The 27229-nt window shown below is 36.6% G+C and overlaps 1 protein-coding gene across 1 annotated transcript; it reads left to right on the forward strand.

The window, feature by feature from the left end:
- Positions 1–943: 943 nt before the first annotated feature.
- On the forward strand, positions 944–27229 carry LOC127806162 (uncharacterized). The gene is made up of 11 exons (XM_052343255.1): positions 944–1799; positions 18781–18859; positions 18966–19407; positions 20130–20248; positions 21420–21623; positions 21704–21859; positions 22118–22522; positions 23706–23785; positions 24048–24408; positions 24982–25194; positions 26541–27229. The coding sequence occupies exons 2-11, from the start codon at positions 18815–18817 to the stop codon at positions 26868–26870; spliced, it is 2355 nt and encodes a 784-aa protein (XP_052199215.1). The 5' UTR covers positions 944–1799; positions 18781–18814; the 3' UTR covers positions 26871–27229.

A 27229-nucleotide genomic window follows, 5' to 3' on the forward strand; every position in this document is an offset into this window, starting at 1 on the left:
GAATATGTATAGGGTTATATATATATATGACTATTTAGAATATTGTGATATCAAATTTTCCAACTTCTCCCTTTATTTTTAGAGTTAAATCATAAAAATAATTTAATTTTTTTAGCGAATTTATAATTTTATCTAATCATTTTAATCTTAACAATTAGGTATAATTTAGTTCAATTGTGTGTAATTTTATCTAATATGTAAAATCAATTTAAGTAGTGTTTGTTAATCAATATATAAACTGAAAAATATAAAATATGAAAAGTATTTAAAAATTTGATTATTTTCAATATGTTTATTAAACTTATATGACAACTATTAAAAAAAAATAGTCCTATAACTTATTATTTATCATTTTTTAAATATATTTATCTCTTCCACCATAAAGATAAGCATATATTAGACGTTATATATGAAAAAAATAACGCATATATCCTTCAAGACATTCCAAATAATTTAACAAAAAATTTGATAATTTTATTTTGATACAACGTTATCTTATTCATTTTAACAAACTCTATTTTAAAGAGAGTGTGTTTATATTGATTTAGTATGTTATGTATCATATAATAATAATATTTGTAAAATTCACGTGTACACATAAGTAAATAATATATATATATAAAAATAAATAAATTATGTATAATAAGTTATAATTTTTTTCTTATATATATATAATTTAATAAATATTATTATTATATACTATTTAACATATTAGGTCAACGTGAATACATTTCATGTAATTCGATGAATAAAATACATTAAATTAAATTAATTGAAACTTAATTATCAAAATTAAAAAGATTAATGACTTCCGTCCGATTTGGATTGAATATTAATATTTATATTATTAGAAATTAATTAATTTTTAATAATAATATTATTATTATTAAAAAAATCTAATAGAATCAAACCCTTCCGAAATGCAGAGAGAAAAACCCTAAGGTTCCGAATCGAAAAATCAATCAATCAATTTCTTTTTCTTTTTTTTCTGTAAATAAATCCTCTTCTCCTCTGCGCGACCCTCTCGATTCCCGTGTGCGATTCGCTCTGCTCATCGTCCTTCTCTCAGAGCTCGCTTCTCCAGCTTCCAGGCCTTCCGTCGACGCGTCGCCTCGCCTCTCTCACCGCTCTGGCCGTCGACTCGCCTCTCGCCGACGACCGCCTTTGCATCCTCCATCTCTGCCGCCGCCTCGCATCTCTCGCCTCTCTCGTCGCTGCATCTTCAGCTCTGGCGGCCGCCTCGCGAACCCCTACCAGCGCGACTGCTGCGCCATCACTCGCAGCCGGCGTTGACGTTTTCTTCTTCTTAGCCAATTTTTTTTTTTTCAAAATTATAATATTACTGAGTTTTGGTTTGTGGGCAGGGCCGGACATATATGAGGCGGTTGTCTCAGGCCCATAAATTTTGTCATTTTGGGTGGCCATCAATTTTTTCCAAGCTCACCCCCAATCAGTGCCTTCTGCAAACCCTTCTCTCTCTCTCTGACTCTCTCGCCCTCGCTCGCTGCCTCGACCTCGCCTCTCGGTCGGTAGCTGGGGAGGTCGCATCTGTGGCTACTGGATCTGGCTCTCTATCTCTTGCTCTCGCTGGGTGACTGGGTCGCTCGCCTCTCTGCATTGCCATTGGGACACTTTGGTTCTATCTTTGGTGTTGTGTTCTGTTCGGGTTCAAATTCAATACCAGTGACAAAAAAATCTGTTCGTTCAATCTTTGGTGTTGTGTTCTTGTTCTTGGCAGGCAGGCAGTGACCACTGGCCAGTGGGCATCCCTTCATACTCTAGAGACCAAAAGACTAGAGGTAAGTTAATTTATTTGATTATGTTCTATTTAATGTGTATTTCTATTTTATTTTGGCCAATTTAACACCTACAACGAGTTTAGGAATTATGAATTTAGGTTTTTTGCTAATTGTTATTTGACTACTTCATTTAGTTAGGAATTGCTGTGGCTGAGATGTGTTAATTGTGATTGAATATTTGAATTGTCCATGCTAAAATTGTTAAATTTTTTATTTTATTTTATTTTTTGATATGATATGAATATTTATTTATTTTTTGATGTTTTATTATAAAAAATAAAATTTAAATGTTCATTACGATTTAGGGCCTATTTTTACATTTATACTTAGGGCCTCAAAATCTCAGGTATGCCCCTGTTTGTGGGTTACGATGGGATTGTATCGGTCTATGTAAATTGGACGAATACTTATTGTAATTTCATCACTGTTCTTCAGTGTAATTTTTTTTATGTTCTATAAAACTACTTTATTTTTATCATTCTATCAATAAAATCCCTCTGTAAGCTAAACACTGTTTAGTTTACTGTTGCATCTAAACAACGGTAATCGTATTTGAATACCCAAGGACTTGTACATGAGTCTACAAATTTATTTTATTATTTTAATTTTTGAACTATGTTTAATTTTGGTATTTGTATTGAAGCTTGTAATCATTTCCCACTTGCTATTGAATTGTTTGATGCAATCTTATCATTCACAATCACATTATGTAATTATCACTCCAAGTCTTTAATTTTATTTTTGTGCTTCCTATTTTTTTGCCAAGTCAATTTATTTATTTATTCATATTTTATTCTGTTGTTAAATCATTTGTATTAGATTAGGTGATTGTCTCGGGTGAGCAGTTAATGTCAAGGAAGTATTCGGTATTTCATTTAGTTGTTAGTTGGTTAGTTTATATCAGCTCAAGCTGTTATTTTATTAAGCCTTGTGTAGTCCACCTTTATGTTCTATAAATAAGGGGTTGGAGGCATTTAGTTATCACCGGGTTTTATTGTGCTATCTTGGGGATTTCGTGCAAGTATGTGCTGTGTAAGAGGAAAGCAATTGAGAGCTTTGTAATATGTTCTAATCTCTATGTAGCCTGGGTGTTGGGTTGTGAGAGAGAGATCGTTTGGTTTTAGTACATGGAATTGTTTATGTGATTCAAGATAGTGAAAAAAATGCTAAAGGCAGTCTGGATGTAGGTTTCCTACAAGGGAAATTGAACTAGGATAAATTTCGAGTTGTTGTGTGTATGTTCTTCTAATTTTTTGTTTTCATATTCTGTTCTCTTATTTCTTTCCGATGTGTGGGTAATTCCGATTATCTTGAGGGTAGAGTATCTGATTAAGTAAGGCGAAAGGTTAGGACAACAACTTGGTATCAAAGCCTGGGTGTCTCTGCCGATCAAGAAACTCAAGAGGAGGAATCGAGTCCCAAAAAGAAAGAAATGGTGTCAACATCATCAAGGTACGATGTAGAGAAATTTGACGGTAACAATGACCTCTCTCTCTAAAAAATTAAGATGGAAGCCCTCCTCGGCAATCTTGGCCTCGAGAAGGAAGAGAAGGAAAAATGTCAAAGACCCTCACGACAGAACATAATTAGGAGATCACTAAGAAGGCCTTCAATACTCTAATATTGAGTCTTGGTGATAAAGTTTTCCAGAAGTATCTAAGATGAAGACGATAGAAGAAATATGGAAGAAATTAGACAACCTATACCTAAAGAAGACTCTGTTCGGCTGTCTCTACCTTCAAGCTAGGTTCTTTACATTTAAAATGCAAGATCATCATAAACTTCAAGATCGCATAGATGAATTTAATAAACTATGCCTAGATCTTGAGAATATAGATGTAAAATACGATGATGAGGGTAAGGCCCTAGTTTTACTTCACTCATTACCTAGGTCTTATGAGACTTTTGTAGATATTCTGCAACATGGTAGGGATAAGTTGTCCTTAGATGATGTTATTGGTGCCTCAACTCAAAGGAATTGAGGTTTAAATTGGATGGCAAATCTTCATTTGGAGATGCCTTAACTGTAAGATCTAGAAGTCTTAAGAGAGATTCCAAAGGTAAGGGAAAATCTATGACAAGAAAGAATCCTATAAGATGTTACCTCTGTCATGAAGAAGGCCACATTAAGAGAAATTGCCCCAACAAAAAGAAGGATGTTCTTGATAAGGAGAAGGCTAACGGGGGTGTAAATGTATGTGAACTAGGGTATGACAATGCTGATGCATTGGTAGTTTCTGAAAGAGTAGACAGTAATGAATGTGTCATGGATTCTGGCTGCTCATTCCATATGACACCTAAGAAGTATTGGCTGCAAAATTATCAAGTAATAAATGGGGGAAATGTCTTTCTAGGCAATGACCATGAGTGTAAAATTCTAGGAGTGGGTGATGTAAGGTTAAAATTGCATGATGGATCATATAGAACCCTTTTTGAAGTTAGGTATGTTCTGGAACTCGAGAAATTTGATTTCCCTTGGTGAGTTGGATAGGAACAACCTGAAATTTAAGGGTGAGGGTGGAGTCTTAAAAATATCCAAAGGATCTTTAGTATGCATGAAGGTTGTGCTGCAGAATGGTATATACCTTCTGCAAGCAACCACCTTAAGTGGTGGAGCTGTAATAGTAAGCAACAACATCCAAAATCAGGCAAGGCTGTGGCATTTAAGAATGTCACATATAAGTAAGCAAGGGTTAAAAAAAACTTGCTAAACAAGGAATTTTGGGTCAAGGATAGGTCACTGAATTAAGTAAGTGTGAATCCTGTATTTATGGCAAAGCTGCCAAAATAAAGTTTAATAAAACAGTTATACACTCATCTAAATCACCCCTAGATTATATACACTCAAATTTGTGGGGGCCAGCCCAAACCCTAACCCATGGAGACTCTTGGTACTTCCTGTCAATTATTGATGGTTTCTCAATAATGTTGTGGGTTTATGTCCTAAAATCTAAAGATAATACCTTTGAAGCCTTTAGGACATGGAAAATAGTGATAGAAAACCAAAAGAGCATATCTATTAAGGCAATAAGAATTGATAATGGGCTCGAATTTTGTAATAGGGAGTTTAACCAAATGTGCAAGGACAGTGGGATTATAAGACACTTAACTGCCCCTGGAAACCCTAAACAAAGATGGGTTAGTCAAAAGAATGAAGAATGAATAGGACCCTATTAGAGAGGGTTAGGTGCATGTTGTTTCATGCAAATCTTCCAAAATCCTTTTGGGGAGAGGGAGTCTCAACGGCTGCCCATGTGATAAATAGGTCTCCATCAAAAACCATTGACTTTAAAACTCCATATGAAAGGTGGACAGGTCATAAACCAAGTCTAAACCACCCTAGAGTGTTTGGGTGCTTAGCCTATGCTCACGTGAAGCAAGGCAAACGTGAACCTGGAGCCAAGAAATGCTTGTTTATTGTTTATCCCACTGGTGTAAAAGGCTATAAACTATGGAACCTTGAATCTGAAGGGCCTAGAACCATAGTTAGTAGAGATGTGATATTTGATGAATCTTCTACCATGAAACAAGGAACTAAGAAAACCCAGCATGATTTAGAAAAAAAGATATAGACCATAGATGTGGAAATCCCTGGAATAGGGACTGAAAATTCCATAGAACTATCTGGAAATGATCAGGACTTGAATGAACAGGTCTTGGAAGGAGATCAGGACCAGGACTCCACTCAATATAAGGAGAGTGAAGGAGGAAGTGATGCAGACTACACTAGATATAGTGTAGCAAGGGATAGGCAACCTGGGACTTGAAGGCCTCCATAACGATTTGGCTACTGAGACTTAGTAGCATATGCCCTTATTAGTGCATCAGAAAGTGTAGGAGAAGAACCCCTCACCTATGAAGAGACAGTGGCCTCTAGAGACTGAAAAATGGATAGAAGCCATGAAGTCAGAAATAGCATCCCTTAAGAAGAACCATATGTGGGATCTGGTTGAAAAACCTAAAAGACAGTGCATAGTGGGCTGTAAATGGCTATATAAAATCTAGGAAGGTGCTGGAATCAACCCTAAACCTAGGTACAAGATTAGGTTAGTTGCAAAGGGTTTTACCCAAATATCAGGAATATATTTTTGTTATAAATTGGGACCATTAGCAACCTTTAAACACACCCAAGAAACCAATCAAACACCACTCAACACACATCGGCCAACACACCACAACACAAACACATAATAAAGAACATGACAAGAAATGAAACACGCAAACCACATGAGGAGACAAAATTTTATCCTGATTCATACCATGTGAATGACACTACATCTAGCCTTGAAACCACCACCAAACAACATTCTTTATTGATGGATAACAGTACAGGACTTTCCCTCTTTCTCTCTTCCACGGTACAAGTTTTCTCAAGAATGTACAATATTATTCTGACTCATAGTTTTCTCACTCTCTTGACTCTCGTGAAAACAGAAAGAGAACATGCGATTCTTAGACCCTCAGCCCCCCTGCCCTATTTATAGAAAATAGGGTGATATTTCCTAGGGTTGGTTATGATATTACCAGATTTGCCCTCCACTAATAACTAATATTACAAGAGTGCCACCCGCCTGTCAACTACCCCATAACCGCATACAAAACACCGCACATAATCCTATCACTAACTCGAGACAATCTTTAGCAATTTCAATGAGGTTTTCTAACATGTAGTGAGACATACCTCAATAAGAGTGCTACTGGCCATCACTGCTCATTTAAACCTTAAAATTAGAGCAATTGGATGTCACAACAAATTTCCTTCATGGAGACTTAGATAAGAGAATTTTAATGGATCAACCTAAAGGCTTTGAGTCTAGAGGAGAGAAAGAGAAGGTGTGTCTGCTTAAGAAATCCCTCTATGGGCTTAAGCAGTCTCTAAGACAATGGTATGAGAAATTTGATATTGTTATGTTAAAGCAAGGGTATCTTAGAAGTTCCTATGATTGTTGTGTTTATTTTAAACATATTTCACTTAACATCTCAATTTACTTGTTGCTCTATGTGGATGACATGCTCATAGCAAGTCAATCCGATCAAGAGATTCAGCAACTAAAGATGAAGCTAAAATCTGAATTTGAGATGAAGGATCTAGGTGAAGCAAAGAAAATTCTAGGGATAGAAATCTCTAGAAGTAAACAGCAAAGAAAAATATGCCTATCACAAAAATCCTATCTAGAAAAGCTGTTATCTAGGTTTGGAATAGCAAATTCTAAGGTAGTAAATGTGCCATTTGCCTCTCATTTTAAGTTGTCCTCAGATCAATCTCCAAAGGATGAGGAAAGTAGAAAAAAAATGGAAAATATTCCATACTCGAGTGCTATAGGTAGTTTAATGTATAGCACGGTATGCACTTGACCCGACTTAGCTCATGCAATGAGTGTAGTAAGTCGGTTTATGGCAAATCTAGGAAAATCCCACTGGAATGTAGTGAAGTGGGTATATAGATACCTAAAGGGATCATCTAAGAATATTTGGTCTTATGGTGGAGCTAATATAGGAGATCAAGCTAGTGTCCTAGGGTTCTCGGATGCAGATTATGCCATTGATTTAGATAGAAGGAGATCCATATCAGGTTATGTGTTTAAGTTGTGGAACTCTACAATCAGTTGGAAGTCTAGCCTCCAACATGTGATAGCATTATCCACATCACAGAAGTTGAATACATAGCTGTATCGAAAGCTATCAAGGAAGCTCTGTGGCTTAAGGGTCTAGTTAGCGAGCTCCTATGGATAGATGTCAAGGCAACTTTGATGTGTGACAGTCAAAGTGCCATTCATTTGTCTAAAAATCAAACACATCATGAAAGAACTAAGCATATAGATGTTAGGCACCACTTCATCAGGGAAAAAAATTGAAAATCAAGATGTTATTCTAACCAAAGTTTCAGGTGAAGAGAATGCAACTGACATGTTTACTAAAGTTGTACCTCTTGCAAAGCTAAAGCATTGCATGAAGATACTGCAAGTTATTCCAAATGCTAATCAAGAAGGAAAAACAGTGTAGTAAGGATGGGTGTAAGTTGCAATCTAGAGGAAGCCTAATCAAACTCAAATGGGTGGAGAATTTGTTAAATCATTTGTATTAGATTAGTTGATTGTCTCAGGTGAGCAACTAATGTCAAGGATGTATTTGGTATTTCATTTAGTTGTTAGTTGGTTAGTTTATATCTGTCCAAGCTATTATTTTATTAAGCCTTGTGTAGTCTGCCCTTATGTTCTATAAATAAGGGGTTGGAGGCCTTTAGTTATCACCGAGTTTTATTGTGCTATCTTGGGAATTCTGTGCGAGTATGTGCTTTGTAAGAGGAAAGCAATTGAGAGCTTTGTAATCTATTCTAATCTCTATATAGCTTGGGTATTGGGTTGAGAGAGAGAGATCATTTGGTTTCAGTACATGTAATCATTAATGTGATTCAAGATAGTGAAGAAAACGCAAAAGACAGTCTAGATGTAGGTTTCTTATAAGGGAAACTGAACCAAGATAAATCTTGAGTCTTTGCGTGTGTATGTTCTTCAGTTCTTCTAATTTTTGGTTTCCATATTCTGTTTTCTTATTTCTTTTGGGTGTGTGGGTAATTCCGATTCTCTCGAGGGTAGAGTATTTGATTAAGGCAGAAGGTTGGGACAACGCTGGTAATGGAAAAAAATGTTACAAGATTCACCAAGTTTAAAACGTATATATTTCTTAATAATATATTAGCATTAAATAGTTCTAATTTATTGAATAGTCAAATTCATTGAATAAAATGTCATAAAAAAATTATTCTCAAAATTTCAAATAGAACGCGTTTTTTAGTTTTCTGTTTTGAGAAACAGTTTTTCAAAATGACAAACCAAATGTGTTTTCAATTTTTTAAAAACAAACTACCAAAATCAAAAACTGAAACTAAATTCAAAACTCAAAACTGAAAATTGAAATGCAAAGAGAATGGACCCTTAATTTTTTTTTATGCTTCTCAGTCTGAATGCTCTCTGAATCTCCCTTGTTACATCTTACAATTTGAGATTTACATATTACAGACTTTTCAGTGTCAAAGGCCAAGTTTTTCACACAAATTTTCCAGTATCAGATGGATTCATATATCATTTGTCTATATAGGATGGTAGGACTACATTCACATTTGTCCCCATACTATTGATGATACATTGTGGGTCTTCTGTTGTTGCTTTCCTTCGGTTAGAGTCTCCTTCTAAGCCATTGAATCCAGGAAGTTTTTTCCTGATGCTCCTTTTAATTCAATTCATGCTCTACTGAAGTCTCCTATTCCTGTTTGTTATATTTAGGGTTGCTGGAACTAATTTCTTGGATAGAAATTCTACCACACTTACTCTCACACACTCACGGATTTGATCTAAGGAACAGATTTAATAGAATCAACAGAAAATAAAATAGAAAACAGAATTAAACCAAACAAGAAACACAAACCACACATCCACAAGAACATCAAGATTATCTTGGTTCATGCCATGTGAATGGCACTACATCCAGCCTCTAAGATCCTCCTGAGAGCAGTCTTTATTTCTTTATTTCCAGAAAATGATCAGTACAGTAGCGGCCCTTCTCTCCCTTCTATTCCCGAGCGCCCCAATTGTTTTCCCCTAAGATTGCAAAGCTAACAGCCCTAGCCTTTCTCTCAGAAACAATCAGCACTCGTTACAAACAGAAAAAATGAGAACTCTCTCTCCATTTGCTACCCCTTGCCCTCTATTTATAATAGTGGGTGGATGTCCCAATGAATATTATAGATATTTACAGTTTAACCCCCAAATTATAACTAATTACAATTTAGGTTACAACTTCTATCTAAAATCTTCAAAAGAAACTCTAGCAAACTGACATCATTCACTGCTACTGCCATCATCTTCTTCTTATACCATACACTCGAGACAACCTTTAACAATTCTCCATCATTGTCTTGAGTATATTTCAACCTTCATCCATCCAAGCTTTGGCCTTCCAATAGATGAAATGAACCTGCTCTCATAGGTTCTTCATGCTGCACCTGATCACTCAAACACAATGGACCACCTTTGGATAAAGTTCTAGCTGCAATAACTAAACCTGCAACTCTCATTAGATATTATCCTCCTCAAGGGATTTTCCTAATGGATACATTCCTAACACCAATATGATTGGTTTATCCATAGTGTCTAAGTACACTCCACCATAAACCAAATCCATACTCAATGATACTCGTTAATCCAAAAGTGTCCAAACTTTTTACACAGCATCACAACACAGTGAACCTCACCTGGATTGGCCTTAACTTTACTAGACTTCCTCCTAGCTCCCAAAATCGGCCTTTAGGCTTTATCACTGCCTTTCTCTAATGTTTGCTTCAAACAAACAGGACTGCTCATCTCTACCTACCAGTCTACTAAGATATGCTTACAATTAGGGTAACCTAGGCTGCCTTAAGCTGTCCAAACCCTATTCCAATCTCTATGCCTTAGTCTTTCCCAACTTATCCTTCCTCCCACACTCTTAAACATTGATCTAAACACTCAGCTACACCTTGAGAGTTCTATTTTGGAGAAAATACCAATAAAGCTGCCCATCAATATACTAAGCATACCACTGGAATATTCACAGCTTCCCTATGCACTCAATTTTAACCCTTTTGGACTCTTCCAATCTTATATCTTACCTAAGGAACTACTATCATATCTCATACCTAGAGAGACCTTCTAAGCAACCAATCCTTGCTTACCTTTCTCTCTAGCCTCTTATTCCTTGGCTATACTATAAGATCACTTTTCTCTTAGTTTCCACATGGATAATGGCTGTTAGTGATACCTATTTGATCCAAATTAAGCCTTCATGTGCTGCTTTAATCAATGGCCATTTGTCTAGAATTTTTCCCAGACTTTTCCCCATTTCCAGCACCTTTCTTAATTCTCAAATAGACACTTCACTCCACTCCACCCCTTTAACCTAAGGGGTCTTTCATCTAAGTCCAACATTCTCCCCAAATTTACATGGCTCCATGCCATTCATTTGGACAAGAGTGCATTACCCCTTCTTATACAAAAGGTTCTATTTTACCAGCCTGCTCCTTGGCACTCAAAACCTGAGCCTAAGCATCCTTCAAACCCAACATTCCATACCTCACTGGTAGATTACTTGAGGTTCTATCTTTTACCCATCCTAGGCAACACTAGACCTTCTATTCCCTTGCTCATTACCTACAAGATGATTCTCCTTCCCTTTCATTGCTTAATCCAGATTTCGATCAACCATGGGCTTCACCATACAAGACAACCCTTGCACACACCCTTTTCCCCTCACTGTTCACAAGGATCCTCAATGCAGGAGCCAAAGCTATACTAGCTTCCTCCCTCTCACAATCTAGCCCAAGCTTACATGTAAAAACCGAGACTATAATCACTCAAGAATCACTCTAGAAACTCACCGATTCAATAACAACAATGAATACTGAAAGTAGAACATAAAAACAGAATGTAAAAAGGAGAAATCAAACCAGATTGCAGCACACACAATTTACCCTGGTTCATGCCATTTACATGGCACTACATCCAGCAATCCAAGAAGCAAACAATCCACTAGAAACATGTCTGAAACTAGTACAAGAATTCCCCTCTTCCCTCTTCCTTTACTCTCGGATACAATACTCAACCGAAGCTAACAAGAACTTGAAACAACCAGCTCTCTCTCACGCCTCTCACTGTACCCGAACCCAAGGAATAAAGAATATGACTGATTGATGATGAAAACCGGCCTCCACACCCTTCTATATATAGACTAAGGGAGGCGGAAATATTTAAAGGAGATAACTAACTTTACATAAAGTCTAAACTACCCTTACTAAAGCAATTAGATACACTTAAGTCCTATTAACTAACTGCTGCCACATCATCTTCAATTCTTTCTGGTTTCTTCAATAAATCCAGCTTTACTTTAGGCAAAACAGTAACAATTCTCCACCATTTTGCTTTAAGTAATCCTGGAATTTCAGCCTTCTAGCCCTGCTTACTTCTTGGATATCCTGAAAACACATCAATCAAAACACATCAAACTGTAACAACATTAAGCAATGAAGTAATTTGGACAATGGGACTGCCTTAGTGAAAATATCTGCAGCATTTTCACTTCCAGCAACTTTTATAAGCTCTACCTCCTTCTTCTCAAGGACTTCTCTTATAAAATGATATCTAATATCAATATGTTTTGTTCTTTCATGATGACTCTGATTTTTGGCCAAATGTATGGCACTTTGACTATCACACTTTAAAATAATCCTCACATTATATCCTAGGAGTTCACTAATCAAGCCTTTCAGCCACAAAGACTCCTTAACAGCCTCTGTTACAGCTATATATTCTGATTCGGTTGTTGATAGAGCTACAACTGATTGAAGGTTAGATTTCCAACTAATTGTAGACTTCCACAATTTAAATACATAGCCGGTTGTAGATCTTCTCCTATCTAAGTCTGAAGCATAATCAGCATCAGAGTATCCTATAATGTCTGAAATTTTAAAATCATCAGCTCCACCATAAATCAAAACTTTATCTATTGATCCTTTTAGATATCTAAACACCCATTTAACTGCTGTCCAGTGTTCTTTTCCTGGGTTGGCCATAAATCTACTTATTACACTCATGGCATGGGCTAAATCAGGCCTAGAACACACCATTGCATACATAATGCTGCCAACAGCATTAGAGTAGGGAATTCTCTTCATTTCTGATAAATCATTTTCATTGGTTGGGGACTGATCATGAGAAAGTTTAAAATGTTGAGCAAATGGTATATTTACTACCTTTGCATCTAACATATGAAATTTTCTCATAATTTTCTGTATGTAGTTTTTCTGGGATAGCTGAAGAGTTTTGTTCTTCCTATCTCTACATATTTCCATTCCTAAAATCCTCTTAGCTTCACCAAGTTCTTTCATCTCAAAAACAGATTTGAGTTTAAGTTTTAAACTTTGGATTTCAGCTGTTGATTGGCTTGCTATGAGCATGTCATCAACATAAAGCAAGAGATAAATAGCTATTTTAGTGGAAATATGTTTAAGGTAGACACAGCAATCAAAAGAACTTCTTGTAAACCCTTGGCTTATCATAAAAGAATCTAATTTCTTGTACCACTGCCTAGGGGACTGCTTTAGTCCATATAAGGACTTCTTCAACAAGCAGACCTTGTCTTCTTTTCCCCCAACTTTAAACCCTCTAGGCTGATCCATTAGAATTTCTTCCTCTAATTCACCATGAAGGAATGCTGTGGTGACATCCAACTGCTTTAGATATAGGTCAAGATGGGCTGTTATTGCAAGCAGTATTCTTATGAAAGTGTGTCTAACAACTGGTGAGAACACTTCATTAAAGTCAATTCCTGCTACTTGAGTAAAGCCTCTAGCTACTAACCTAGCTTTATACCTAGGTTTAAGACTATTTTCAGCTCCTTCTTTTACCTTAAACAGACACCTGCAGCCTACAATTCTTTTTCCCAAAGGTCTATCCACTAACACCCATGTTTCATTCTTTCTTAAGGATTCCATCTCAGCTTCCATGGCTTCCTGCCATTTCTGAGCTTCCTTAGAACTTACAGCTTCTTCATAGGTTTGTGGTTCTTCTCCTGCAATCTCTTCTGCACTTAGAAGTGCATATGCTACCAGATCTGAGTATCCATATCTCACTGGTGGCCTACTTATTCTCCTTTGTCTATCCCTGCCTACATTGTATCTATCTCCAATAGGCTCTCCTATTGTACTAGAGGAACCAGCACTGTCCATGTGCTGTTCTTCATCATAGCTTGATGAATCCCTAACTTCTATAGATCTATCAAGACTGTTTTGGCTTGAGGATTCTTCACCAGCACTTTGCTGATCCTGGAAGGGTTCTAGGGAGGCATTTTGAGTAGCAATATCATTCTGTTGTTGCTGTTCAAAATTTACAGCTTTATCTTTTCCTTCCCTATCCTCATTTTCACTTCTTAGATCAATAAATGAATTTTCTTTAAAGGTTACATCTCTACTTATCATGGTTCTAGGCATATCTTTTTCTAAATTCCACAACTTATACCCCTTAACTTCTGAAGGATAACCAATAAACACACACTTCTTTTCCCTAGATTCTAATTTTCCTTGTTTTAAATGTGCATAAGCTATACACCCAAAAACCCTAAGGTGATCTAGGTTTGGCTTATGATTATACCACATTTCATAAGGAGTTTTAAAATCTAAAGCTGAAGAAGGTGATCTGTTTATTAAATAGGCTGCTGAAACAACAGCCTCTCCCCAAAATGCTTTTGAAAGCCTAGCATGAAATAACATACATCTTACCCTCTCAAGGAGGGTCCTATTCATGCGCTCGGCCAGGCCATTTTGCTTAGGATTTCCAGGGGCAGTGAGATGTCTTAAAATGCCATTTTCATTACACAATTGGGTGAAGTCTTTATTACAAAATTCTAAGCCATTATCAGTTCTAATGACTTTTAATTTCTCACCCTTTTGATTTTCAATCATGATTTTCCAAGTTTTAAAAGCATCAAAAGTGTTATCTTTTGTTTTTAAAACAGAAACCCAAACCATTCTTGAAAAATCATCTATAATTGAAAGAAAATACCTAGCTCCACCATGAGTTGGAGTTTGACTAGGGCCCCATAAATCCGAATGGACATATTCTAAAGGACCTTTAGTGATATGCAATGCTTTCTTAGGGGATTTAGTTTTCACAGATTTTCCATAGATGCAAGTTTCACAAGTATCTAAATCTGTCAGTTTTTTAGAACCTAAGATCCCTTAATTAGCTAATTCCTTAAGCCCTTGGAAACTTATATGAGCCATCCTAAAATGCCACAGATTTTCAACACCCTAAAATGGCTTCCCCTATGGCTGCATCTCCACATACTGTGGAGGCTATCATTACAAATATCCCATTTTTAAGGACTGCTTTTATACATATAAGAGATCCTTTGGCTACTTTAAGAATATCCCCACAGCCACTATAACTGTAGCCATTCTTAGCTAATTCTCCTAAGGAAATCAGATTTCTTTTAAGTTCTGGGACATACCTAACAGCTTCCAAAGTTCTGATAGATCCATCAAACATTTTTAGCTTAATATCCTTAATCCCCTTTATTCCACATTCTTGATCATTACCAAGAAGAACCTTCCCTCCACTCCTGTCTCTATAATTCAGAAACCATTCTATGTGAGGTGACATATGGAAGGAGCATCCGGAATCTAAAACCCATACCACTTCATCCGAATGTTTTGAGACTACAAGAACATCCGAACTGTCATAGCCTAATTCACAAGTTGAGTTAGAAAACTCAGATTTACCTTTATCAGAAAATTCTTGCTTCCTTTTAGGACAATTTTTCTTTATATGTCCTTCCTCATGACAATGAAAACATTTAAATGTTTTCTTGCCATTTCTGGATTTTGATCTTGATTTTCCTTTAGCCTTAAAGTCTTTCTTTTCAGATCTATACCTAGATGACAGGGCATCGGCAACTATTTTCTTGGATTCTACTTTCTGTTGTAAATCTTTAGAGTTTAGGGCACCTATAACATCTTCTAAAGATATGGTATCTCTTCCATGTTTTAGAATGTCTACAAAATGCTCATATGACTTAGGCAATGAATGCAACAGAATTAGGGCTTTATCTTCTTCTTCATATGATATACTTAAGTTTTCCAAATCAAGACACAATTTGTTAAATTCATCAATATGATTTTGAAGTTTCTGCCCTTCTTGCATTTTGAAAGTAAAAAATTTTGCTTTCAGATACAGCCTACTTGAAAGGGATTTAGTCATATATAGACTTTCTAACTTGGCCCACAAATCCTCGGCAGTTTCCATTTTAGACACTTCTCTTAGGACTTTATCTCCTAAACTCAAGATTAGGGTGTTGAAAGCTCTTTCACTGATTTCTTGCCTACGATTATTAGCTTCTAATCTTTGTTCGGCAGTAGCAGTTTCTGGAAAAGGCTTTTGGGGTACTAAAGCTTCCTTTAACCCTAAGTTTCCCATCAAAGCTTTCATCTTAATCCTCCAAAGTCCAAAATCATTTGTGCCATCAAATTTTTCAATATCATACCGAGCGGTTGGGGTTGCGGAAGCCATGGAAGACAACTCTTCTATAGGTTTCTAAGGATTTTAAAGGTTTCTTGATGTTTCTTGATTTAAAAGACCTAAAGCTCTGATACCAAATTGTAAAAACCGAGACTATAATCACTCAAGAATCACTCTAGAAACTCACCGATTCAATAACAACAATGAATACTGAAAGTAGAACATAAAAACAGAATGTAAAAAGGAGAAATCAAACCAGATTGCAGCACACACAATTTACCCTGGTTCATGCCATTTACATGGCACTACATCCAGCAATCCAAGAAGCAAACAATCCACTAGAAACAAGTCTGAAACCAGTACAAGAATTCCCCTCTTCCCTCTTCCTTTACTCTCGGATACAATACTCAACCGAAGCTAACAAGAACTTGAAACAACCAGCTCTCTCTCACGCCTCTCACTGTACCCGAACCCAATGAATAAAGAATATGACTGATTGATGATGAAAACCGGCCTCCACACCCTTCTATATATAGACTAAGGGAGGCGGAAATATTTAAGGGAGACAACTAACTTTACATAAAGTCTAAACTACCCTTACTAAAGCAATTAGATACACTTAAGTCCTATTAACTAACTGCTGCCACATCATCTTCAATTCTTTCTGGTTTCTTCAATAAATCCAGCTTTACTTTAGGCAAAACAGTAACATTACACAATGAATATGACCAAAAAATTTTCAGATTTCTCTATTGCTATACCTTGGTTCATAGGTTAGTTTAGGACATTCCCAAAGGTTTCTCCTTGCTGTTTTCTTTACACAGCATCCCAGATTTCATCCCTTGCCCTTAGCATCAGCTAATTTCATGTCCTATTGGTAGAGTTTTCCCATATAGGTACGAACCCTAGCTTTAGAAGACCTAGGCATACCTATTCCACAACTCTCCACCTAAACTTTCATACCAGAAGCAATTTCCAGCAAGCTTATTTTTAATTCCAGCAAGCTCATATACGCTTGGGAATTCCTTAGGGACATACCATCTCCACTAGGTTCACCTCACCTAGCTCCACCATGAGACAAGGCCTAGATAGGTTCCCAAAACATCTTAGAAACTGATTTCTAATGGGATTTACTGATTTTGGAGACTTCTACATTTGGAGACCTAGTCAAACTACCTGGTTTCTATTCCTATACACCTGCAAATTTTCCCCTCTCCTAATATCCCTAGCCTTAGATACCTTTCCTAGTCCTTGCTCACCATTGTGAGCCATCCTCAAGCAATGCTCTAACCTAAGTTATCATAGGCTATCTTTAGTGGCTGGAGCTTATCCACAGAACCTGCAAGCATGCACCACATAACCTCTATTCTTGAGGGTTGCTTCCATCTCTCTAAGAGATCCTAGCAACTCTTAGGACTTCAATTCTCACTATCTAATTATTTCTAAGGACATTAGGCTTTCTATAACAACAGGGATATATATTACAGCTTCTTAATAATCTGGAATAGCTCCACCATGCATCCTATTCTCCCATCTCCAACTCCCCTAATCTTACTTTGATGCCTAGACAAACCATTCCCCCCTCCACCATGACTCTATGGGTAAATACCCTTTTCCTATGAGAATTACACCCTAACCCTAGGACCTATGCTATTTTTACTACATACCTAGAAAGACTATAGGACATCCGCACTCTCATAGCCAAAACCACACATGGTGTTTGAACATTTGGGGTTGGTTCTTTCTTGGGATTCTTTCTTCCTATTTGGGCAATTCTTCTTCATATGCCCTTCTTCATGGCAATGAAAGCATTTAATCACTTTCTTGTTGATTTCTTTTCTCTTATCACAGATTTCCTTTTTCTGTACATCTGTAAGGGATTCTGGTGGTTTTTCCTCACTGCCTAAGGCCTCTTCCAGCCCTAAATTTCCTAGTAAAGCCCTCATCTTCATCTTCCAAAGGCCGAAATCATTCTGGCCATCAAACTTCTCTGTGTCATACCTTGTGGCAGCCATTATTTGACACTATTCTATGACCGAGAATCAAAACAGAAGAAATCTTGATGAATCTTGATACTAGAAATAGGCTCTGATACCAATTTGTTATATCTAGGGTTGCTGGAACTAATTTCTTGGATAGAAATTCTACCACACTTACTCTCACACACTCACGGATTTGATCTAAGGAACAGATTTAATAGAATCAACAGAAAATAAAATAGAAAACAAAATTAAACCAAACAAGAAACACAAACCACACATCCACAAGAACATCAAGATTATTCTGGTTCATGCCATGTGAATGGTACTACATTCAGCCTCTAAGATCCTCCTGAGAGCAGTCTTTATTTCTTTATTTCCAGAAAATGATCAGTACAGTAGCGGCCCTTCTCTCCCTTCTATTCCCGAGCGCCCCAATTGTTTTCCTCCAAGATTACAAAGCTAACAGCCTTAGCCTTTCTCTTAGAAACAATCAGCACTCGTTACAAACAGAAAAAATGAGAACTTTCTCCATTTGCTACCCCTTGCCCTCTATTTATAATAGTGGGTGGATGTCCCAATGAATATTATAGATATTTACAGTTTAACCTCCAAACTATAACTAATTACAATTTAGGTTACAACTTCTATCTAAAATCTTCAAAAGGAACTCTAGCAAACTGACATCATTCACTGCTACTGTCATCATCTTCTTCTAATACCATATACTCGAGACAACCTTTAACACTGTTCCTCTAATGACTAGAAGTGTTATTTTGTCCACTGAAGAGGCCCCCAGTTCTTGAAATCTGTTACCTAGGAATTTACAATGGACTGGTTGCCTGTTAACGTAATGCAGGAAGGTTATGTATTTTGTAATGCAGAAATGTCAGTATCTGGCGGTGTGGACTTACTGTTTTATATATTTGTTTTGTTGTTTTTGATTTTGATCTTCAGGACCCATAAATATTGTGTCAAAATATAAGCAAAGATGCTTTCAGGATTGAAGTTCATACCACGTGACCAAATTGACAAGGTAAAGCCTTGCTTCAGTTTGTTCCTTCGCTTGTTGAGTTTCAAGCTAATTTAATGTTATATATTCATGGCCACTTCTTTTGTGTTAATTTCTGAATTTGCTTTAGGCGCAAGAAGAAGACTTGGATGACTCTAAAAGAGAGAGAAAGAAATCAAGTAATAGGAAGGGCAGAGACAGAAAAAAAAAGAGAAGCTCTCAACATCAAAGTTCAGATGAGGATGACCTTCAAAGAATAACAAATGTTTCTAGAAAGAAAAAGAAGTGGTATTCTTCAGATGAGTCTTCATCTACTAGTGAGAGCGGTTCTGACCAAGATGTGAAGAAATATAGGAATAAGGAAAAAAAAAAAGGTAAATCCAAATATAAGAAGTCAGGAAGGGGGAGAAAACATAATTCATCTCAAGGCCATTCTGTGTCTGATAAAGAGTATGAAGATGAGGGCAGCTACTCCAGTGGAGAAGATACACTTCAAAGAGCAAGTAGAAAGCATGAACGGAAGAAGGGTAACAGAGGGGCTGAGAAGGAATACGTAGGAAATGACTTGCCTGGTACTTATTTTAGTTGTTTTCATGAAACATGTTGTTATACCTAGGGACACTGGCAGTCACTAGATCCCACAAGAAAACTGATCAAGTCACATTTAGATGAGAATATTTAGGCAAGAACAATCCTCTCTCACCCTCACAATCCCTCTCGGATTTATTTTCCAATCACACAACAGAAAATTATATAAAACAGAAACTAGAAAAACGGAATTGAAAAACAGGACAGAAACACAAACCAACAAGAAGAACAAACAGATTATCCTGGTCTGGATTGCAGTAATTGCAACCCTATATCCAGCCTTCAAACACCCACCAAGTGCAGCCTTCTTTATTACCAAGAATGATCAGTACAATAGCTTGAGTAATTTCTCCTATTCCCGAGTACATCCAACACTCATTCCCAAGAGTACAAAGTTGTCTTGCTCACTAGCCTTTCTCTCTTGTGAATGTCTACTCGATACAATAGAATGAGAAAATCTGCCTCTCTCGGCTACCCCCTTGCCTTCTATTTATAACTCCCCAACTATTACTAACTACATGATTGGGAAATAAACTTCTATTTTATACTTCATTGGCCCTCAAAATACACTACTTTCACTGATCTTCTTATCCCATACTCAAGACAACTTTTAACACATGTAGAATTCTTGTTTCTTATTTCTTACTTTAAATATGTTGTTTTGATATTACTATGTGGTTGATGACGAAGGATCCCTGTTCTCTAGATAATAACAGCACGGCAAGAAAGGAAATAGGATTGGAGTGGATGCTTAGACCTAAAGACAACATGGAGAGAAATCCTGCAACTACTTCTGATCAGCTAGAGGAACCTCGGGCTGAGGAGGTAGGTCCACTCTGTAAACCTGGTATAAAAAGCTAATTGTTCAATTTTGAATTTACCTATATGAGGGCTGTGTACTGCAACTGGGATCATTGTTGATACACTTCTGATTAATGTAGATGGATTTTGGAGAGCCTAGGATATATAAATTCATATCTTCATAGTAATTGAAATTGAGTAGCTTACATTGTGGATTGACTCGAGGCCCACGGCCAGTCTGATCTCTAAGTGGGGTGTGAGTTCTAGAACAACTTCCATTTTAAAAATTTATTATTATCTGATTAAGATTTCATTAAAAACATTTGAGTATTTTAACAAGAAAGTGTAGATTCTGTTCTATGTAGATTAATTTGGGAGAACCTAGGATGCATAAATACATATCTAAATAGTAATTGAAATTGAGTAGTTTACATTGTGGATTGAATTAGGCTTTTGTGATCCTTGGTTCAAGGCTAGAAGCTCATGGCCAGTCTGATCCTGAAGTGGGGTGTGATACTTTTAGAAAAATAAGACACTGTCTTTCCTATTTAGATTTGAATTACTTTGGGTTTAAGGGTAATTTGGAAGTTGCTAAACCTATACACATCAGTGAACTTCCAAGTGTTGGCTTGGATGGGGTGACCCTAGTCACGTCTACAAGAATTGGCAATTTAAAGCTCTGGACTCTTGAGACCAATTTAGAAAGTTGCTCAAGGGATTTTGTTTATGCTTTATGAGATCTTTCTACCTACTGAAATGGAACTTTGCTTGTAGCTTTCCTTTCTGGCTGTCTGGATTCTGCTGCTTCCTATGGTTAAAACAATCTAAAAAATTGATATGAAAAGCTTGAATTGAGGTTCTATGTTTGTGTCTTGTGAGTTTGGAAATTATGCACCTTTACTAGAGGTTTGTTGTTATATATGAATAATTGCACTATTTACCTTTTGTGGAGCATAATCCCCTTTCTTAGGAAGTGCAAAACTTTTGGATCTAGATTAAGTTTATATTTTGTAGGAGAATATCACCTGATGTTGCTTTGTTCACGATTGTGTATACTCTTCTGTTTCTTTCTTGTTAATGAGAAACATAACACCTTTGGTTTCATGGTTTAGTCATCTTTTATGCATTTTGCTGTTTTCTTCAGGAGTACATGTTTATTCTTTTGGCTTGAATAATTTTTGCAATGTTTTGTCAGATGAAGAAAGAAAATCCGAGAGAATTAAATCCCTATATGAGGAACGATGGAACTGGATATCCAGAAGTTGCAGGTGGGACAAAGACTGGAGGAAACCAACACCAATCTTCTGCTGTTGTTGGAGATGGAGGTGCAAGCTGGAGAATGAAAGCCCTGAAGCGTGCTCAGGAGCAGGCAGTTCGTGAAGGACGGAAACTTGACGAGGTAATATCTTTTTTTTTTTATGAAAGATAGGGAAACTTCCACCACTATTAATTTTGATGCAGTGTACTGGAAATGTATAGGTTGTTGAAGACCGGTGGGGATCCATGGGTCAGCTGGCAGTTTCTGTGGCATCCCGGAGAGCGGCTCCATCTCGTGCTCACCTCCATGCCATTAAACACAGACAGAAGGGGCTAACAGAAGAACAACCAACGCAGGGGGCTGATAAAAAAGAAAAGGTGATTTAAATGGAAATTAGTTAATAGTAATGTTATTTTTAAACTATGGCAGTAGTTGCATAATACATGTCTCATTTTGTTTAAGTTTATTTTGAACTTTGTGGTTAAACTCTAGGATTTATATTCTTCTGAACTTTTATTTGAATTATGAGGAAATAAAGATTCTATCTAATCTGAACTTCAATTGAAAGTAATTGGCACTTTTCGTACAAACACTACTTTATAACACCACATGCATGTTATAATTTTGTTTATCAGAATATTGGCCGAGAAGCCCAGCGAGATGTATCCCGCCATCATCCAGAGATGAAAGTGCCTAAACTTGATGATTCTTTGTCTTGGGGCAAGCAGAAAAGTCAAATCCCGTCATCAAAAGATTCTGGCCTTATCTCTGCTGCAATTTCAAGCTTAAATAAGTTTGCAAATGATGGAAGCTTTATGCAAGAAGTTTGTAATCGGCAGAATGATGGTCATGGTGGTTCTGTTGGATCTCAATACACACTTGGGAGAAAATTAGAGTCAGATTTGGGTTCAATAGAACAAGAGAAGAGACCTAGTGACTCCGGTGAACTTGTTAATCAGGGTTTGAGTGCAAACCAGTTGGCAGCCAAAGCCATGCAACTTCGTCTGAAAGGAAGGCATGAAGAAGCTGAAAAATTAATGGTGAGACGAATCTTTAATCTTTTTAACTATTTTCATTCTCCTGGTCTTAGGTTTTTTGTGTCATTGTCTTTCAGTTTTCTCAAGGGAATTTTTATTCACTATATGTTTTATTTTATAGATTTTGGGCCAGTGGGGATGTAATTAATAGAGTCTTGGTTAGATGTACAAAAGCAAGACCTCCGTGTGATTGTCTAATGTTGGTTATTAACACGGTTGCTTCTATGTCTCACATGCATATCATTGATAAATTTAAATGCCAGGTCTGACTGTGTGGTGTTTCCATGTTGCACATGTTGATTTCAAGATATCACCCATGTGATAGAACATGAACATATCAATTATTTTCATTCACCACCATCTCATGAAACTTTTTCATATAAAGATGGTGTTGGAACTTTATCTCATCATTCCCTTGCTAAAAGGTTGCATTAGAAAAGGCATATGGTATAAAATTTTGCCACATTGTTTTTTTGCATGTATTTGTATTGTCAATGTGACTTTTAGAAGGCATTGACATTATGAACCATGCCATTGATGCTAACATAGTTAGGATAAGGCATTGTTAATGATGATGATGAATCATTATCAGGAAGCTGTCATATGATTGTAGTGGAAGAGATCCTGTAAAAGAACTGTATCTTAATATCTAGAAGCTGTCATATGGTCTATGAAACCTAAAAGGCTTTGTTTTCTATTGTCTCTACCTGTCCATGAGTAGATCTGTAAAGACCACACCCAAAAAAAAGTAATAATAACAATAATTAATCACTTACAAATTTAGAAGCAATTATACGATCCAGAATCCAACACAATTTGGGTAGTTTGACATCTAAACAAGTTTGCCAATTTAGATAGGAATAGGATTTAAAGAATAATAATACAACCCAAAACCTATCTAAACTTGGATGTATGAATTGATAAAAATGGACAAGGAAACGGTTTCCTTTTCTTGACTGGAATTAGAAAAAGGAATAGGCCATGAGTTCGTACAAACATGTATATCTGGCTAAGTTTTTTGGAGAAACAAAATGAAATTCAGTGCAACAGAGACTTGGAGGAGTGGAGAACATGAAATGGAACCAGGGAAAAATTTATAATACCAATTGTGGGTGGATGATTGTATGGTAGGCCATTCTTTTACTTGGATTATTCAGTGAATCTGTGTTTTCTTTGTTCTTGCCAGAAGGAAGCAGAGAACATGAAACAAAAGCAAGTTGCGGTAAATGAATCTAGTAAACCACAGAAGGAGAGGAATCCAGGAAAGTAAGTTTTTATTTTACAATTATTAATTCAATTCAGGTGTTGACACTGAGTTGGGACAATTTTGTTCTTATTTATTATCATGTATTATAAAATGATTTTCTGTGCTGATTTGATTTATTTTGCTTTACAGTTTTGCCTAAATGGATTTTGGTGAATTTTTTACTCTTAACTGACGACTGTATACATTTGCTGTCTTCTCTGTGCTCTTATTACTATTTCTTTGTGAGGAAACCTTGTCTCTAATTATTTCTCTCTTTTGAAGATATATATCACATGAGACATCTATACGGCAGAGGACAAAAGAGGATGACACTGACATGCAACTCGTGCGGAAGATAGTGCAAAACAAACAGTTCAGTATATCTGGTCAGGCAGATGATGAATATGATTTTGATGATGGTCCTAGTAGAAAGACTCGGAAGAAAGGAGGCAATGACCACAAGTTAACTGAGAAGACTAATTTTCCAAAACGCATCATGACTCAGCAAGAGCGGTGTCAATTCTGCTTTGAGAATCCCAATAGACCGAGCCATCTTGTGGTTGCTATAGGTAATTTCACCTACCTCAGTTTACCACACTGGCAGTGCATTGTGCCGGGTCACTGCTGCATCTTGACATTGCAGGTGAGCTGTAATTTGTTAACGTGTATATGCTTGTCTTTTACTGTCACAGGGCCACGATGTCTTGGGCTGGGCATTAGATCCATAATCTGTTGATGAACATTTCCCATCTTTTAGATAGAGAATTTTATTTATTGATTTGTATGTTTGCATTTCATGGGAGTTGATTTTTTAAATAACATTTCATAGCAGTTGATTTTTTAAATACCAGACCCCGCAGAAAATTCTGCACATTCCAATTGATACAGGAAGAATGGCAATGGTACCTAAAACTTAAGGGTCCTATAGGGCCATGTACTAGTAGTGGTAAGTACCAACTATTTAACTACTTGAATGAGATTTTTTGCCATCAAAGTTGTTGAGGGATGACTTTCATTCTCATAGGATGTTTTGTCACGGCCTCTCACTTGTGTTTACTAGTTTGAATTCGTTGCTTTATGAGCAATAGATTAACTTATTTCATTCTGCTAGGATGCCCATTTACTCTCTCTTTCTTAAATGTTTATATGGTTGTTTTCTGAATTAGAGGTTTTAAGCTAAATGCTTTCTTTCTTTCTTTTTTTTGGGCCTAAACAGCATGAATCAGCCACAAGGTCTGTTGACAATAATGTGTGGGATGAGATTCGCAACTTCAAGAAATGCCTCATCATGATGTTTGCAAAGCAAGAGAAAGATCTAGTGTTCCTTGAAACAGTGATGGGATTGGCGCAGCAAAGGCGACATTGCTTGGTTGAGTGCATTCCTTTACCTCAAGACATTGCAAAACAGGCACCTCTATATTTCAAAAAGGTTCAGATTTCTATATTCAATTTTCTATTTATTTGCTAATATTCTGATTGCTTGGTGATATTGATTTACATTCCTTGGACGTCCTGTATATCTCCTACTAAAAAGATTTTTCAATGATGAGCATGAGCACTCCATGGGCGTTTGGTAAATCCTCTCTCCTCGCATTGTTCTTATGGAAAAAAAAAAAAAAAAATAAGATGCCATTAGGGTAAATAGCATAAGGCCATTCCCTCTTAGAAGCACGATTTATCTGCTGTGCAATCTTTAGTTGTACATAACTAATTGGGTATGCTCCCTAGATACCCAAAAAAATGGCACTGCCTCTCTCTGTCAAATATATACATATATATATATGTATCATTAACTGTACCTTATCCTAACCAAGTAAGGATTGGCGGTGTCTCCCAAAATAAATAAATAAAATTAGAGGTCTTTTGGGGGACACCGGACAGGTCAATGTTTACCTTTATGTCCTATTTTGTAATATAGTAAAAAGTTTTTAGTTTTAATAATTTTTAAGAACTGGCAAGCACCCACTTGGGTGAATATAGAACAGTGTGTCTATTACAGTTGCAATAGCTGCACTTTTGTTGAATGCATTTTCAAGTGATTGTGAAGAAGAAAATCAAAACATTGATTGTTTCAATTCTGTCAGATGATAACGAAAAAGGTTGCGCCAAAGTTTACTCTGCAATTCCTGCATGAGCCTTTTATTTATATCATACCATTTCTTGCTGCAACACAAAAACACTTTGTTTTGAGATCCTTGAGCTTTTGAAAGTTCTTGAGAAGCCTTTAGAAGATAGTTGCCGCTTGGGTTTGGGGGGGGAGAAAACATTTGTTTTTTTGCAATGTTTCATTGTACCTAGCATTGGTCTTGAATCAATTTTTTTGGGCCACGGTTCCATCTGATGCACCCTTCGCATCTTCCAGTGCAAGTGGGATTGATTCTGACTTCAGATATGAGTAGACTAAGTGAAAGTCCCTCGTCCTCCATTTTCTGAAAGCAAACAAATTTTCCATTTTTTGCGGTTTTAGTATTGCATGTGGTTTTAATATTTATAACTTTACCATCAATTGTGTATAATGCAACTGTGAACTTGTATTGTGGTGCATTAGGGGCCCGACTATACATGCCTGATTTTGCTATGTTTTTGGTTTTGAGAAAAAATATTAGAGAAAAAAATGCATTGTTACTACTGCTAGCTGAAGTCAGCGATAAGTTTAAAACTCAAAGTGTTGATGAGCTTTAATTTGCATACTATTTCAGCTCTATATTTGTTATTCTTTTATGTTTGATTATTTTCCTATTTACATGCTTCAAAATTAAATGACTCGTGCCTCAGGCGATTGATGAAGCTGAAGATGAGTGGAGCCAGCATAATGCGAAAAAACTTATCAACACAAGTGAAAAGGGGCTGCGTGGTTCCATTCCTAAGGACTTTCCGTATTTCCATGTTGAATTTGGACTGGACAAGGGTTTTGTTCATGTTATTGATGATGAAAAGCAGTTCCAAAGCAACTTTGGGCTCAATGTTATAAGGGGCATGCTGCGCCTGCCAGAGGAGGACATGTTCAGCCGTAGGAAACGCGATTCACTGGAGACACAGAAGCAAGCTGTGTCGAGTTTTGCCCGAGACTGGGAACCGTTTGACTGGACAAAACAACTTGATTGAACATCTGATTCGTATAACATTGACACAAAATTGGTGGTGTTCCCATGCATTACTTAGATCAGCTCCTCATATAGTTGTTGACAAAAGTTTGGAATATAGTCGGGCTTGAAACAATGCTGTATAGTTAGGGATAGGTGTTCTAATTGCCAAGATAGCTCGGGCAACTCTTTGCAATGGCTAGAGATAGAATGTGTTTGTTGTATATTGCTATGTTTTTATCTGCCTAAGATCCATTTCTTTGCTTGTACCTGAACAAATTAAATTGGTGGATCATCAAGTGATTGATTGTCGTGTTGCAAAATACAATCTTTGTTATAAAAGAGAGAATTGGGAAGGAAATGTTACCCTTTTTGTGCCAA

Source organism: Diospyros lotus, chromosome 7 (assembly GCF_014633365.1).
Source record: "Diospyros lotus cultivar Yz01 chromosome 7, ASM1463336v1, whole genome shotgun sequence".
In the NCBI taxonomy this organism is placed as follows: domain Eukaryota; kingdom Viridiplantae; phylum Streptophyta; class Magnoliopsida; order Ericales; family Ebenaceae; genus Diospyros; species Diospyros lotus.

Bases quoted from the DNA above. Each gene is read 5' to 3' on its own strand.
- LOC127806162 (XM_052343255.1), top strand. From the start codon at position 18,815: ATGCTTTCAGGATTGAAGTTCATACCACGTGACCAAATTGACAAG. The intron at 22,523-23,705 runs GTGAGACGAATC...TGTTCTTGCCAG, and splicing joins AAGAAGCTGAAAAATTAATG to AAGGAAGCAGAGAACATGAA. The intron at 24,409-24,981 runs GTGAGCTGTAAT...GGGCCTAAACAG, and splicing joins GCTGCATCTTGACATTGCAG to CATGAATCAGCCACAAGGTC.